The sequence below is a fragment of the Fusarium proliferatum genome (genome assembly GCF_900067095.1).
Source record: "Fusarium proliferatum ET1 genome assembly, contig: FPRO_scaffold001, whole genome shotgun sequence".
NCBI classification, from domain to species: domain Eukaryota; kingdom Fungi; phylum Ascomycota; class Sordariomycetes; order Hypocreales; family Nectriaceae; genus Fusarium; species Fusarium proliferatum.
In genome coordinates this window covers 5698439-5713766 of record NW_022194790.1, presented here as the reverse complement: position 1 = coordinate 5713766, position 15328 = coordinate 5698439, and the positions used below count along the sequence as shown (strand labels likewise).

General features: G+C 49.4%; 2 protein-coding genes across 2 annotated transcripts; one reads left to right on the top strand and one right to left on the bottom strand.

Moving 5' to 3' along the window:
* Positions 1-4614: 4614 nt before the first annotated feature.
* FPRO_00252 (uncharacterized protein) lies at positions 4615-7524 on the bottom strand (the record flags this gene model as incomplete). The annotated part of the gene is made up of 1 exon (XM_031225598.1): positions 4615-7524. One exon carries the CDS (start codon positions 7522-7524, stop codon positions 4615-4617), a length of 2910 nt encoding a protein of 969 aa, XP_031076218.1.
* A 1036-nt stretch (positions 7525-8560) lies between these two features.
* FPRO_00253 (uncharacterized protein) lies at positions 8561-14053 on the top strand (the record flags this gene model as incomplete). The annotated part of the gene is made up of 1 exon (XM_031225597.1): positions 8561-14053. The coding sequence occupies one exon, from the start codon at positions 8561-8563 to the stop codon at positions 14051-14053; it is 5493 nt and encodes a 1830-aa protein (XP_031076217.1).
* Between the last annotated feature and the right edge of the window lie 1275 nt (positions 14054-15328).

The window sequence follows — 15328 nt, the reverse complement described above, 5'->3', positions numbered from 1 at the left end:
TGAGATGGGAATGAAGGGGTGTGGCTGGCTAAACCCTTCCTATTGATCCCTATCGCTACCATGTGGATGGATTGCGAGATAGCCGGGCTTCTCGAAGGTGAAATTCTAGGGGACCTTGATGTCAGTCAGCCTCAAAATAGATTATTGCCAGCTGTTTACTCTGATCAGACTTGTGGAACGACATTCATTCATTCATTCATTGCATTAATTCAGTCAGCTTGAACCACTCAAGGTCTCAGTCTGATCAACTGCGAATATTATCGCTTCCTCTGCTTATCAGATCTGCATTGCCCAGTATTATCTGCATATGTTTCCTACCACTTCACCAAGTCACACTTACACTCGCAGTTTGCAATTGAAGTTGCAATGTGCCTAAAAGAGTACCATAGTTGGTCCCGCTGTAAAAGGACGCTCCGCAGATATGCGTGAAGCGTCAGATCCCCATGCATGTCCTTATCATCATGGATCCAGCTTGAGTAACTATTGGGTAGACTCACGATGCTTTAGGCAATTATTTAGAAGCCCCGCTGCGCCGTCGCTGCCAGAAAGTGGAGGTTTTGCATCTAACCCTGCAGCTTGAGGGTGAGGAAATAAAACTGCATCATGCCTATGACTTTTGAGGAAGCTGTGCTGTCTGAGAGAAGTCAATGGCTGATAAGACGCCTATTCAACCCTCTCTAATGCTATATCTTGAGAATGTATGCCTCTCAACTTTTGAATTGTTTGTCCTCGGATTCAAAGTTCGAGTTGCAAACTTTGAGCCAAGGCTGACGTATTTTGTCGGCCGCTTGGCGGACTACCTATGCTGTGTTTCACAGGGATCATCACTGGGTCATTCTTGGGTCATTTCTTGGATTTTTCTTTCGCTTTGGTCACGTTCGCCCTTTCATTCTCGGCTATGCAAACCGCAAGGGAGACCCACGTTTAGTTCGTGACATTTGATGGTTTCTGTTAGCAATTGGCTTTCATGATTGGTGCTTCGTCTCTCTTTTGATGCGGCTGCTGGATGGTTTGGTTCCCCGACGAGGCTACACTGAAGGGACTAGGTTAATCCCTTGACAGCAAGAAGTGAGGAACAATGGTCGAGGTTGAGATAGAGAGAAGTGGCGTGGCTAAGGTTTCGGAATCTTTTGGTTTGGATTCCTATTCGAACATGGCGTATGCAGGCCCTTCTTGTTGGTTGGTCTCTCAGGAGGTTACCATGCTGTATTGCGAACTGGTTGTAAGCCAAAGGCGTTACAGTGCTCACTTGAGTTTTAAGAATTGATCGAGCAACTCTCATTCCACGTGAATAGAATATCACAGGCCTAAGTAACTGCCCATCATCAACAAATCTCGTCATACTCTCCCATCATCGCACACGTATCGTTCACCCTCCATCAATGCATTTATCAAATGGTGTCTCTTAGTGCGGGGCTCCGTTTGGTGGGAATCTAAAAGGGTGTCATGTGATGCCTCGAAACTGGCCAAGATCATGACATCTTCGCAATGCATCCATGATGGGTGTTGTTGATATCAGGTCAGGTCAGTTGCGCCGACAGTGCGATTTCAATTCCATTTATGCGCTGATCATAACCCCAGATTCCCTAAACAGAGACCCCAGTGCACAAGACATTGACATCTGGATGGTTTGGTATTGGTTCAGACCACAGACTCGGTCTGCGGCTTACAATTTGCATTTTTATTATCCATTACACAACATGTTGGCTTTGGCCAGTAGATGAAGAGTCTGGTGTCGCCTTGCCACGTCCGGTCTTTTCAGTCGCTGACCCCAGAGCACAGAGCTTCCTCATTCCATCATTCATCATCATCATCATGGCCAGCTCATCAATCTCCGATGACACAATGAAACCTCCGAGACACGTTTTCTCAGCAACTCTGTTGAATGGCTCCAGCCCTGCCGTCCGTACCCCCTTTTGGCATATTATGAGTTTTCTTTTTTGGTTTGAGCTTGATCCTAATCCCCTGAAATGGCATCCAGGAAACGTGAAAAGATTACTCCGTGCCGTGGATCGCTTCATTTTCGAGCCCTTACCGAATGCCCATTGCAGAGTAGGGTAGATTGCGCGAGACGCTATTTCTTTCTTTCTTCTATTGTTGCAATTGTGCGCTTAGCTTATATCCTTGGGGTGTGTTGTTAGACATTAGATCTTTGTCGAGATATCCCCGCTAATAACATGCATCAACTGCAAGAAGGAAGACAAAAGAGCCGAGTTCACATATGACTGCGGCCGCCAACGGTGCAAACACTTGCATGAAGCCATGGATGTTCTGCAACGTTTAATCGGTGGAATTTGTTTCGAGCCCTTGATCCGAGAGAGGCGTGCACTGAAACATCCATGGTTAGACCTTACCCTATATCGCTCCGGGTAAAAGAGACTTCTGCTATCAAACCTCCCCGGTGCCCCGAACAAATTTACAGTTTCTCAGAACGCATGAATAATGAAAGGCTCTGCTCAATAGATACATAAGACGCTGTTACTGGTCGTATCATCTCGTTGAGCTACTGTAGCTTACACGATGGCGGCATGTCCCATCCCGCCAAAGTGGCTCTTGGGTCTCTTACACCAACACCAACATCAATTATCAAGACACATGAATCCATGGAACAAGCCCTGCCCTGACCATCCTTACCTCGATTGTCCAACCAACAAAGTCGCTGATCTACCCCATCTTTTAGCCAGACTCTTTTTTATCTCGCCAAAGTCAATGCCACAGAGATGTGCATGTCACTCTCCGGCCAATAGTTGCCCGCCTCTCAACAACGTGCCTCGACTTCACGTTCCATGACGTTCGAAACACTCGACCTTCAACACAACCCGGCCTCATTGTCACCCCCGGCTTCAAATCTTGAGTGACATGGACTATCTCGAGTGAGACATGTCCTACGGCGTTGGCTCAGCGCCAATTCAGGGGAAGGGGAAGCGAGAAGCACCGTGGAAGGAGAACCGGCCGATCCTTTGGATATGTCGTGTGCTTCTCTGTCACTCCCATCAAAGACAGTGTCTAAAGGATGTTTATCAATACAGGCCCTTCTTTAGCCGCCTCAACCGGGTTAAAGACCCGGTCGAGTGTTATCTGCTTCGTAGTAGGGCTTTAACTCGGCCTTGCTCTGCATCAAGATTCCCCGCCTCATGGTATTCTTCCAAGACAAATCTTGGATTCGCGCTCTGAGAGATCTGCCAGTATATGGATACAAATCCACAAACCCACAGAGTCCATGGTCATCTGACTCTTGCAAATGGGTCTTCTTCCAAGCGCAACGTGCAAGAGACAAGAGACGACAGCCCTAGCAAGGCAAGACCGGAATTACATCAAGATATTGCGTGGATCTATACCTCAGATCCGACTAATAAGATTTCTCCTCCAGAGCATGCATATTACCGTTCCCGGGACCGGGCTGGGCGGAAAACTGCTCCACCCCCGATCCCGCTGTGTCACTGAGATATCCAGACAGCCCTGGCATCGAATCCTCAATTTCTCAACACGGACGACGAAGTACCTCCCCCCTGAGAGATCATCTCCAGGAAACGATTCCGGCATCTTGACTCACGTTCCGTCGCTGCTTCTAGTCTACACCGAAACTTCCAGCCAAAGCTTTCACCACACTGAATCGTCGATCTAGCTCAACCCATCCACAAACAGCTGCCCTCGCAACCATGTGCCGCCAGGGGGCGTGTAATCAGGGCGAGGATGTACTTGTTTGTACCACTTGGCATAATCGTTACATGCTGCTATTAAAAACACCAAAACGTAAGTTAAGTTAAGTTCAATTAGAGATTTGTGAGGCGCACCTGGTCCCTGGCGAATCAGCTCCGTAACCGCGGGCTCATGGGCGATGAAAGGGGGACAGCATTACATGCCTTGCATCATGCACGTTTCTCTTTGAATAGACGAAGGAAAAGAGTTTTTATGCGTCTTCATCATGATTTGCATTTGTAAGAAGCGGTGTCAGAATCGAATGCTACGAGGTATAGCTTGAGGAAGCTTGTCCCCTCGTTTCCAGGGCCCCGGAATGTTGGGCTTGCACGTGGTTGGAACAATAGGGACTGACTTTCCTGAGTGTACAATACGTAGTCAATGCTTTGTAGCTCTGAGCTGGTCCTATTCCATATCGACGCGTGCCGTGAATCCAATTTCGAGTCTGATAGTGTTGCCTCTGCAACAGAGCTTGCGTGTCTCGTCTTTACTACACCCCCTCAGGGAGCAAGAAAATATCAGACGTTGATATATGGTGTTAAAGCAAACTCTGCAAAAGGGTTCCTAAACTTATCCTAAACTTATGCTAAGTTACCTAAGTCTTTTTATCACTTAGGATGGTCTGAGTGTGTATGACATGATTTGAATTCATGTTGAATCTACTTGAGGTATCTACCCGTTATACGCCTGAGTGGTATGTGAAACTCCATATATGACTCCCGTAGTCTGACTGTTGTGTCTTTCATTCCCTGTTCATCCTTAAACTCCTGATACGCTCGAGGTCCACGACGCTCGGCATGAATGCTGATGCATGAAAAACAAAATCCTTTTTTCTCTCTCAAGTAGTGTATTTATCCATAGGGGCAAAGCCCGCAATGAAATCTTCGAATTGTTGTAAACGTTCTTGGTGATCCTTCACCATGGACTTTGCTGGACCTGAGTCTTCTGAGGGGATGACTCTGTTCCACTAAGGTTCCATTCGAAAACGTGGTCCATCTCGCGGAACACATCTTCCGCCATTTCCATAGGGTCTTGCGATTCATCCGATTCGCGATCGCTCTTAGTCGGATCCGAAGGAGGAGCCGATCGACGCAGCTGGTCTGCCGAAAGGAAAGCCTCTGCCATAGCATCTGGCATTGGACTGCCAACTGTACGCTGTGATTCTGATGGGAGCAAACGCTGTTTGTGACGGATGATAGGTCCCCGCACCACGGCATCAAAGTGCTTATGGAATTTGTCACCTCCAGATGTAGGAAGTTCAGACATAGGAGTATCAGGTGGCGGTGAGCCTTGACGTCCCTTAGATGTAGATGGGCAGGGTGTTGTTGGGTTACTCGAATATCCCTCGGTTTCATGGGGTAGCGGTGCGAAGGAGACTCGGCGTTCAGAGCTCCTGACAACCCAAGGGTTCTTTGTTGCGGAAGCCAGAATACCTTGCGTGCTTGGCATACGACTTCCCGATCCCCTCCAAACAGCGCGCTTGCTTCGACGAGAACTATGCCCTGGAGAAGTTGATCTGAAGGATGCAAATGACTTGACCGAGAACTGGGGCTCGGGTGTTGACTCTATGACTGTCGTGGCTGCCGCGGAGGCATCCTGCAGTGGCGTATCAACTTGAGATGCAACGGCAGGCGTGTTTGGCTCTTCGACTGTCGTGCGATCTTCTATTTCGACAACAGGTGTCAGGGGCAGGGGCATCGTCGGTGGTTCAGCCATCTCGTTTGTCCAAGGGGTTTGTCCCACAGGGCTGGATTCAGCCACGATAGTGCCCGTTTCCTTTGACTCTAGCGTAGGGCTGTCTGTAGATATCTTGCCCAAGCTCAGTGTAGCGTACTGAGAAAGCTTGCTATCAACCCATGGAGTCTGCTGTGAGAAGGGAATACGCGTGTCCTTTGGTGAGTTGGGCTGGCGCTGTTCTTGCTCCAGCTGTAACTCCTTGGCTGGGCTATCGACAACAGTTGGTCTCACGTTCTGTAACGGAGGCTGAGGAAGACTCAAAGCTCGACGGATAGTCGTCTTCATGGGAGTAGATTGAACCGATGTTGTTTCCCGTCGATCACTGGGAGGGTTAAATGCCAGTTTTGATGGGCAAGATGCTCTTCTTTGGGGTATGCTTTGATAAGCAGGGCTTCCAGTCAATTTTGCCAACTTGTCCCATGAGCTTTGAGGAATGAATCTCTTCTTGATTGAAGTTCTGAGAAGATACTCAGCATGAGAAGGTGTTGTGGGCGTCGTATCAGCCTCGCGACGACGTCCTGCCAAGGTTTGTGGCGTCCTATTATTGAGTGTTGTTGGGGATACGACTTCAGTGGCTTTCGCTTTGCTAACCTCTTCCTCTTCCTCTTCGTCGCTAGATTCATCCACGGAGGCTGTGCCACTGCCTCCGTGGTTTTCAGTTACAGCTAGGCTGCTGGTGACATCGGCTGTCGCAGTCACACCCATGTCCTCATCTTCTGACCCTGTGGCTGATTGACATTCGCTGACCGAATCAGATGGCGTGGTGTCAATCATCGAAGAAGGTCGGCAGTCAGAAATCTCGAATCCACGAAACTCCTTGCTTGAGATAGATGACAGAGGACTTGTCACAGCGATTTGGTCAATTTCCATTGCTGATTCAGACTCTCGTAGGCTGCGCCCCTCCTCTACTGGTGTGCTGGCCATATCATCGTTGGGCGACGACAGGCCAGACCAAGTGTCCTCGTCTCTGGATATGGACACATCTTGGTCTGATGCAGTCTCAACAGCTTGATTGAGCGTTGGCCGCATTTTAAAACAGAAACTGTCATCTTCTTGGGTCTCAAAAGCGGAGCGAGGATTCCTGACAACTTCATCTTGGGCTCTCAAATCAGTTGTTGCGGGTACAGAACCTCGTTGACGAACTGAAACTTGGTCAATACCGTCTTGTAACGATATATTCCCATGTGCGTCCAGGACGGGAGTGCACTGTAGACTTGATAAGGATGATGACGAACGCGCAGAGGGTCGACCCAGCTTAACCTTATCGCGGGATAGTTCGTCCTCTGAAGTGGGTTGCTCATGTTGCTGCGTTGAGAAGAATCTCTTTGTTGCAATGGCGGAAGATGGCAAGCGATCGGGGACACTTGAAAAGGATGTGTTGAACGCCTTCGTAGCTGAGAGTGAAGGTTGATTTCGGGATGGGACCGGAGTATCAATGGAGCCCGTTTCTATGATATCTGTTCGTTGTCGTTTATTCGCCAAATGCTTCAACCATGAAGATCCCTTAGCCTTTCGTTTTCTCTCAGAAAGTGACCCTTGTGGTGTTGATGCCCAAAACTTGTCCTTCGGTTTCTTTTCAGCGTCCACGGCATCTCTCCATTCCCGGACCTTGGCGAGCTCGTCCTCTTCCAAATAAGGGTGTGTTTCGGTCTCGGAAGTTTGGTTAAGGCTTTCGGGGCTCGGGAGGTGACATTCCAGACTATCACTAGCCGGCTGAACCGTCTCTGGTATAGATACGTTGCGTCTAACGTTGGCGGACCTTTTCAATTTCCCAGGCGACGTCCTTATTATTCTTGCACTTCCGGCCGTTCGGTGCTTTGAACGCCAAGGGTTGACCCAGTTCGAGGACTTCGCATCAAAAGGGCCTCTGAGCAATGCTGTCAAGAGGACTGGTGTTTTGCCGTCGAGAAATCGTTGACCTGCTGCTTCGATACGTAGTTTTCGTGACATAGGGTTATCGTAGTTTTCGTCGTCTGAACCCTCATACAAGACATCTTCAGGGTCGCAAGTCGCTTCGCAGTAAATCGTGTCTTCACCCCATCCCAGAGCGAGCTCGTCCGCTAGAGGATCAGCGGTTTGGGCGGCCATGTTGATAGTATTGGAGGCTTGCGCCCTTGAGGTGGAAAATCGTTGTCTTTAAAAGCATATATAACGTTTACCGACTGTTTGGGTGATTAGTCGTTCTATTGATTCACGATCCCTGTTTAAAGAAATGGAACGGTCTATCACCAGGGGAGACGCGCCCCGCGTCGAGTCACGTGGTGTCGCGTAAAGTGCTTTATTGTACGTCATGACCGTGACACAGAGCGAGGAAAGTCCATTCACAGCGCATATTCTTCTTATTGATGAGTGAAATCAAATAGGGAACAATCGAGAATATGTTTGCATTCAGCTTTTAGTTCCTAATTGAAATCTGAAGGCCATCTTGATGAGGGTGACAAAAGGCTTCCTGAAGACCTGTGATTGCGCCAAACCAGGCTTTTCGTTCCGCGATATTGCCCCGTTTATACTATGTACATTTACAACTTCTTTTAGGGAGCAAGAAAGTATGAGACTTTAGAAGAGGATGCTAAAATAAACCCAGCAAAGACTTCCCTAAACTTAGACTGAATGGTCTAAGCATTTTTTCCCCATCACTTTAGGATACAGGTCTTGTATGTAAGTTTTCTTGCCTCCCCTCCAGCCATATCCAAGATCATTCAGGCTGGTCCCTAGCGCATCCATCCTGGCAGGGTTCCGTCCCACCGTTGACAGAGCAACGGCTCTAACCGTATCAAGGACCCTGGTCTTGTTTATCTCGATTCTCCAAAGTCCAAAGCTCAAGGATACGCGCAAACAACGTCGTCTCTCGATCTGTATTTCGCATGTGCTTGTTTGTTCAAATATTTTGTCAAGACCCCATGTCTTAGTTCAACAGCCCTACTTCTCGCCTGTGATTTAATACATCTTCACCTCAGCATTCTCATTCCTCTCCTCTCCGACTCTGTCTTGGAGTTCCTCATACAGTCCATTGCAATAAACACATCACCTCGCGACCCCACCTACCGCCGCCTATGATTTTTGTTTAGTTCATGGCTTCGCATTGACATTTTTACACCTTGATTTGCGCTTCCAGGGTGACACCATGGAGCACGCTTGGCTGGACTCATTGTCCGAAGATTGGGTTTCTCAGCCCAGATCTGATTCCTCCGCCATTCAACTTCCCCCTCTGAAAGATACCGAAGAACCCAAGACAAAACCACGAGAGACGCCGAGTAGGATACCGCGTAGAACGTTGGGCTCACGACCCCAATTATCGTCGGCTGCTCGCGATTCGAGCTTCAACATACTCAGCGAGCGCACCGCGAATGATATCAACATTTCGAGCCAGCGCATCGTTAGACCATCATCACAAGGCTCCAAATTCCCACCCGGAAGGTTTGCCAGTAGATCTGTCTCTGCCTCCACGACTGCTTCTGTTGTCCATAACACTATTCAGCACAAATCGTCACCTGGAAGGCAACAGGATACACCAGAGTGGAAGAGACGACTGGTGTACGGCGAGGTTCAGTATGGCGAACAGCGCGACCTGTTTTGCTCAGCTGCAACCGGATTACAAGACATGTTCAGACCGCCCGACGCTTCAGGCGACGATGCAGATGAAGAGGGACGCCTGGAATCATCTATGATGCCGTCTAGTCCACCGTCATATCCCCAGCGCGTTGCCAGCAACGACCTCGAACCCGATCTGAGTCAACTCGACGAACTTGATGAACTTGAGGACCAAGACCCATTGTATCCAAACGATGTTACACCGAGCCCTAGCCCCCGACGGGCACAAAGAGAGATCAAATACAAGCTTAATGTGGAAGATTCTATGGTGTCCAGTATACCTAGCCCCCGAGATGAAACCCCCTCAAGAAACCGAGAGGAGTCTTATCGCGATGAAAGCTGTTTAAGCGCTCCTTCGGAGACGAACGGCAGCGTTCGAAAGATTAGCGGCCAGAGCGTGATTCGCAATGAAGATTTCAGTCCCATTCTTATCGGCAAGCAGAGCGACAAGGACGGCAAGATGGACTTTGCGCCCATTGAGCTGCCAGCAGACAGATTGAAGCAGAAACTCGAAGCCTTGCGCATTAATCAGATGCTTCTCGATCCTGCAGTTGATCCTAAGACGGGATTTGATGAGCCCAATCCGGAAGCTTCTGCTACTCCCGAGGACACTGAAGAATATGCAACAAAAGGCGGGTTCTTGAACCTCCAACGAGGGGGTCGATCAGGAGATGGTTCATTTCGCTATCGTGATCTCAGCCCTGGCTTGGGTGTCGACACAAGTGGAATGCTTCCAGAGGAGTCCCTGCAGGCCAGCACTCCCAAACAGTTTCCTTCCGTACGAACGGAAGTTACCAACCCATATCAAAACGACTACTTTAACATCAGCCCGTCCTTGCCGCGAGCTCCTTTCCCCAGTCCAGACAAGAAGCAGATTAATCAGGGCAGGAGTGCGCCATCCGCTGGAAGTCCTCTCAAGCTTTTTGGCCCTTATGATACATTTACCAACCAAACACTGCTCCGGCGTATCAGTCAATTCGAGGAAGGCATGTCGGGTACCCCTTCCCGGCAATCCTCGGCATCTCAAGTTCCTCATGATCAGTCTGATATGCCCGCTCACGAATACGGAGACCCCATGTCTAGCCCTGCTTTGCCGACAACGAGTCACAGGCCTATTAGTGGAAGATCTTTCAGCCGGTTCGGCCTTGGAGATCTTGAAGGATACGAATTTAGTGAGGAAGTTTCTTATGTCTCTCAAGGAGATGCAGCCTACTCCGACAAGGAAAATGATGCCCCTCAATCACCAGATGTCCCACCAGTTGAATCAGTTCTTCAACATCCGGAGCAGGTCGCGTCTCCCAGTCATGACGCCCAGTTACTCGTACGCAGGCGCCGGGGCAAGTCCACATCGTCATCTGGTAGCAAGCACCACAGGACACTCTCGGGTTCCAGTCACATCCACAGCAAATCTCTGAGTCCAGCAAAGGGTGCTCCAGGCAATGTCAATACCCCCAAACGCGATAGCGGATCAGAGGGTAAGAGACCTCGAACGTCTCCGTCCAAGGATCCAACGCCAAAGCGTCGCCGCACGCTGCATCGTTCCGACATTGCCTTTGGCCGAGAGGATCGGTTAGAAGGAGTAGAGTCCGCCAGCCGTGACATGCAGTCGATTATGGGAAGAAAACGCAAGGATGCACGACCTAGTGAGTTTCAACTTGCGAACCCCAACGTGCTTGCAATGAGAAACATTCTCCGCCCACGCAGCCCTACGCCAAGCCGTGGCTCGTCACAGCGTAGTGAGCCGAACGAGACCATGCACTCGGAGGACGATATAACCCTCGAAAAGCCGAAGAAGACTCTTGTCCAGGCATTGCAGGAGGAGACTCTGGGTTATTCTACGGATGGCCATAGTGAGGTCGACCGTAAGCCGTCTATTAGGACTCAGGACTTTGTCGACCAGGCTGCGCAGATCATGGCCATGATCCGAAATCAAGTGAGACCACCAGGTCTCTCAAGTGTGGAAGAATCGGAGGCTGAGCATGGCACACCCGAAGGGGATGACCTCGATGACTCTTATCAGGAGTCAACGAATGAGCCCCTGTCTCGTCCTCCAAGCCGCGAAGGAAACCCTATGCCCAGGCCACCCAAGCATCAGGAGGATCCAGAGCTGATCAAGCGGTTGAAGAAGTACCAGGAGTTTAGCGACATGGGAGACATCATTACTTTGTCTATGCGATCCATGGGCCTAGTCAAGGAAGCAATTCTTGCGGATCAAGAAGTTGAACGGGAAATTGAGAAGGCCCCTCGTCAGAGATCAGAGCTCTCATATAACACTGAAGACGAAGTCATTAGCGATCCACCCAACATTCGATTGTCAGCTGGCCCTGCTCATGATGCGCTGCCATCGAGCCCCTCACGCGACTATCACTCGCAATCATCGGGGGTTTCGACAAACAGATCCTATCCTACAACGTCCTCGCATGGCTCTGAGACTCGAAGAACTATCATGCCCGAAAGTGTGTCACATCTTATCCCAGATCGAGTGGGTAGCATGTATCTCGATAAGCAAAACAATATCTGGATCAAGAAGAAGGAGACACCTACGCGACGGCCCATGAATATTCTTCCATCAGACAGTGAGGATGATCCTTTCGCCAGCATCCCAGATTTGTCTGTGGATTTGACGAGAGAAATGCAGAACCTCCATCTCACCACCGGCAAGAAGAGCAACGCCGCCGGTAGTCCAAGCCAGGCGAGGTCGCCTACCAGCCCATCCAAGTTTGCAAAGTTTCAATCTGCTAGAGGCTTTACGACACTGTCACCTGACGGGCAACTGAGTCCGGAGATGAACAGCCTTGTCGGAGAAGAGTTCGATAAGTTAGATGCCCGGGTAATGGAAGATTCGGAGCTCTATCTTGAAGAATCTCGCCAAGATGAGAGCAGCTTCCACGACGACAAGGCTGACAGTACTCCCTCGACGACCACCAAGAAACGTAACCTCACGATCACGTTCTCTTCACCTGTTGCATCCATCATACAAGATGTGGTGGTAGCAGAGGATTTGGACAACCTTGAAGATGACCCTGAGCTTCCCAATGGCCATTTCAACAGTTTATCACCTAGGAAGTCGCCAGGCCATGCCAGTATTGGAAAATCAGCATTGAAGAACGGCGGTAATGGACAGGGCTGGAGCAACCGTATCCCCTCACGAAATGGCCCAGCATTTGTTCCTCGACCTGTTTCGCGGATTGACGAGCAAGACGAGGATAGCACAATCGAGCTTCCTATTGATGACCAACGCCAAGTCAGCATTATTGGGGACACAAGTGTCGTCAGTCACAAAACACCCGATGGCCGCCGCACCAGTCTCAGCTTCGTTGTCAACCCAACACCAAACAACAACTTCTACCCAACTCCCACAGACGACAGTGTCATGATTGGCCAGAATGTCGGAAAGCTTTCCCTTAGCCCATTGTCTGAGTTTACTATCAATAATACGGATCAGTCGTTCGGCTTCGAGGTCAGCTATGTCATGGGTCGACGGCATGCAGCCACTGGAGATGGTTCTAAGAAGGTCATGTCCATGACGATACGGGAACTTGTGGACAAGCTTAGTGAGGTTGAGCCGTATGAGCCATACTGGGAAGACATCACAGAACTAGATCTTCATGAGAAGCGGCTGGGAAGCCTGCACATGCTGGACCAGTTCTGCGGCAAGTTGGTGACACTAGACGCTTCCAAGAATGCACTAGGACACTTGGATGGCGTGCCGCCTAGTGTTCGGCAGCTCAAGGTATCGCAGAATATGCTGACCGAATTGACATCTTGGGATCACTTGATGAACCTTCAATACGTGGATATCTCTGGTAACGAGGTCAAGAGCCTTTCTGCTCTCAGGGGTTTGGTACATCTGCGAAGCATCAGGGCCGACAACAACCAATTGACGAGCCTTGATGGCCTCGATACCCATGATGGACTGCTGTCTCTTCGAGCCCGAGACAACTTGATCGAGGAAGTTGATTTTGCAAGAGTTAAGATGGAGCGCCTCACTGAACTCGATTTGGGGGGCAACAGAGTTTCATCGGTCCGGAACCTTGAGTTGGCTCCCGCTCTATCACGGTTGAGGCTGTCCAAGAACAAGCTTACAAGCTTTGTAGCGCCATCGTGTATCAAGACACTTCGTCAGTTGGAACTGAGCGATAACCAACTTACCTGCTTGGATGTCAGCAACTTGCCCAACTTACACTCAGTACATGCTGATCGCAATCGCATTACTGAGTTGAGTGGCTTCAGCCGAGCTCGAAAGCTCGATAGCCTGAGTCTCAGGGAGCAACGGGCAGATAAGGCTCTCGACCTTGGCTTCCTTTCGTCAGCTTGCGAAGTCCGTAAGCTTTTCCTCTCTGGCAACTACCTGGGCACCTTTGAGCCCACAGTGGACTTTCTCAACTTGCAGCTCCTTGAGCTGGCCAACTGTGGAATTCAGGCGTTGCCGGACAACCTTGGTCAGCTGATGCCCAACCTCCGAACGTTGAACATCAACTTCAACGCGATCCGAGATTTGGAACCGCTCCGGTTCATTCCACGACTCAAGAAGCTCCTGGTGGCAGGCAACCGACTGGCTGATTCTACCATGGTGACGGAGTTGCTTATCGAGTTTCCACACCTCACTCAGCTTGACCTAAGGGACAATCCGATCACGATTGGTTTCTACGCGCCAACGCAGATGTTGGTTCCTGCGGATCGTGAAGGTTACGTTGACCTGTTTATGCTGCCTGACACAGATGTCGAGCGAGACCAGCTGTTCTCTAGTCGACTGGATGAGATGACCAAGTTACGGCGAAGACTACACCAAATTGTGTTTGTGGCAAGTTGCAAGAGATTACGAAAGTTGGATGGGCTCGGCATCCACCGAGAGACGGTTCTAGCCAAAGACGCCGTGTTTCAGACACTGGTTGCTGAGGGCCTGTTGCCAGATGAGACACTCGTGGGTGAAAACTCTTCACCTTGCAAAGATGTAACGGCGGAAAATGAGACAATGGGGACGATGCGAAGCAGCCGTTGGAATGCAGAGGACAGCTTTGCCTAAGGGGCATTACAAAAGTGTATAATTCAAGAGGCGAGAAGGGGGTTTTGAGCTGTGCATATTTGAATGAGGCGTTTGTGGAATGTTTTGATTGGTTTTGATTTCCTTTTTTTTTATTCTCAGATCAAGGGAGCGAGAGGCAGGCTAGGGAATGGCCCTCAAAGGGGTAGGAAAACGGATTATGAATGAAGAAGGCATTGCCAGGCTGGATTTTGGCACTGGTAGGAGTTCATGGGTTAACTATTACGAGTAATTATCTTACATAAAGTAGCTTATGGGGACATGAGCTGTATGAATACATACATGGTATGAGAAGTCATGGATATTGAAGCTGAACTGAAGATGAAGCGTTGCAGCAGAAGTGAAGTGTCAAACAATTAATTACGAGACGCATTGACAAGGGAGGCCTTAGCCTGGTCTGTCATGCGGATGATGCTGTAGCCCAACCCAAAACGCGTCCACTTGGTAAAGTATCAGGTACAAAATGGTAGGTAATCTTCAAGGGTACCTTGTATCAGAATATTAATTGGCTGCAGGATGAAGTCACGCTGATCATTGCAGCCTCATCGACGTCAGAGATACGCACTCCATTTTGGTGGAAGGTTAGTTATGAAACTTTCTATCAAGGTTGCTTGCTCATCAAGCTCTCAAAGATGGACAATGGTCGTGTGATACAAGAGACAACATCTTTTTCTTTCCTTTCAGAAGAAGAAACAAGCCACATATCGTTTTACTGACGAGTCAGACATCAACATCCTTGCTGGAGCTGGGATGCGAAATGTTCTGGAATTGTCCAGGGTGCGGGAATCTTCGGGCTGTTGGCCAGGCGTAGTCTAGCTGGGATGGCCCTGGAGATGAAATCTATTTCACTGTGCACGAGCTTGTAAGTGATCATGTCTGAGCTCAGCTTTTTGCGCTGGCGGTTTTGTGTAGTTAAAATAACAAGCTTTTTTTTTTTGGCTGGTGGTGGTGGTGCCCCTTGGGCTTGAAGAAAAGGGAAAGGGAAAACCCAACCGTGGAGACGAGCGTCAGGTACCCTTTTGATATGAGAGGTTGATAGGGAAATAGTGCGTTTGTTAAAACAAAGGAGCTATCTTGGCGTGGTCGTGAATTAGGGAAATCATTTGTCTATCAACAACATCCTTTCATCTTGACGTTTGGGTTTATCGCTTCTCTTCGGTTCGGTATCACCCATCAATGCCTGCTAGGAATTCAGGGCGGGTTGGTGCGGTAGGGCGACTTGGACCTCCCTAAAACTGATAGATGATGCCCTGGAAA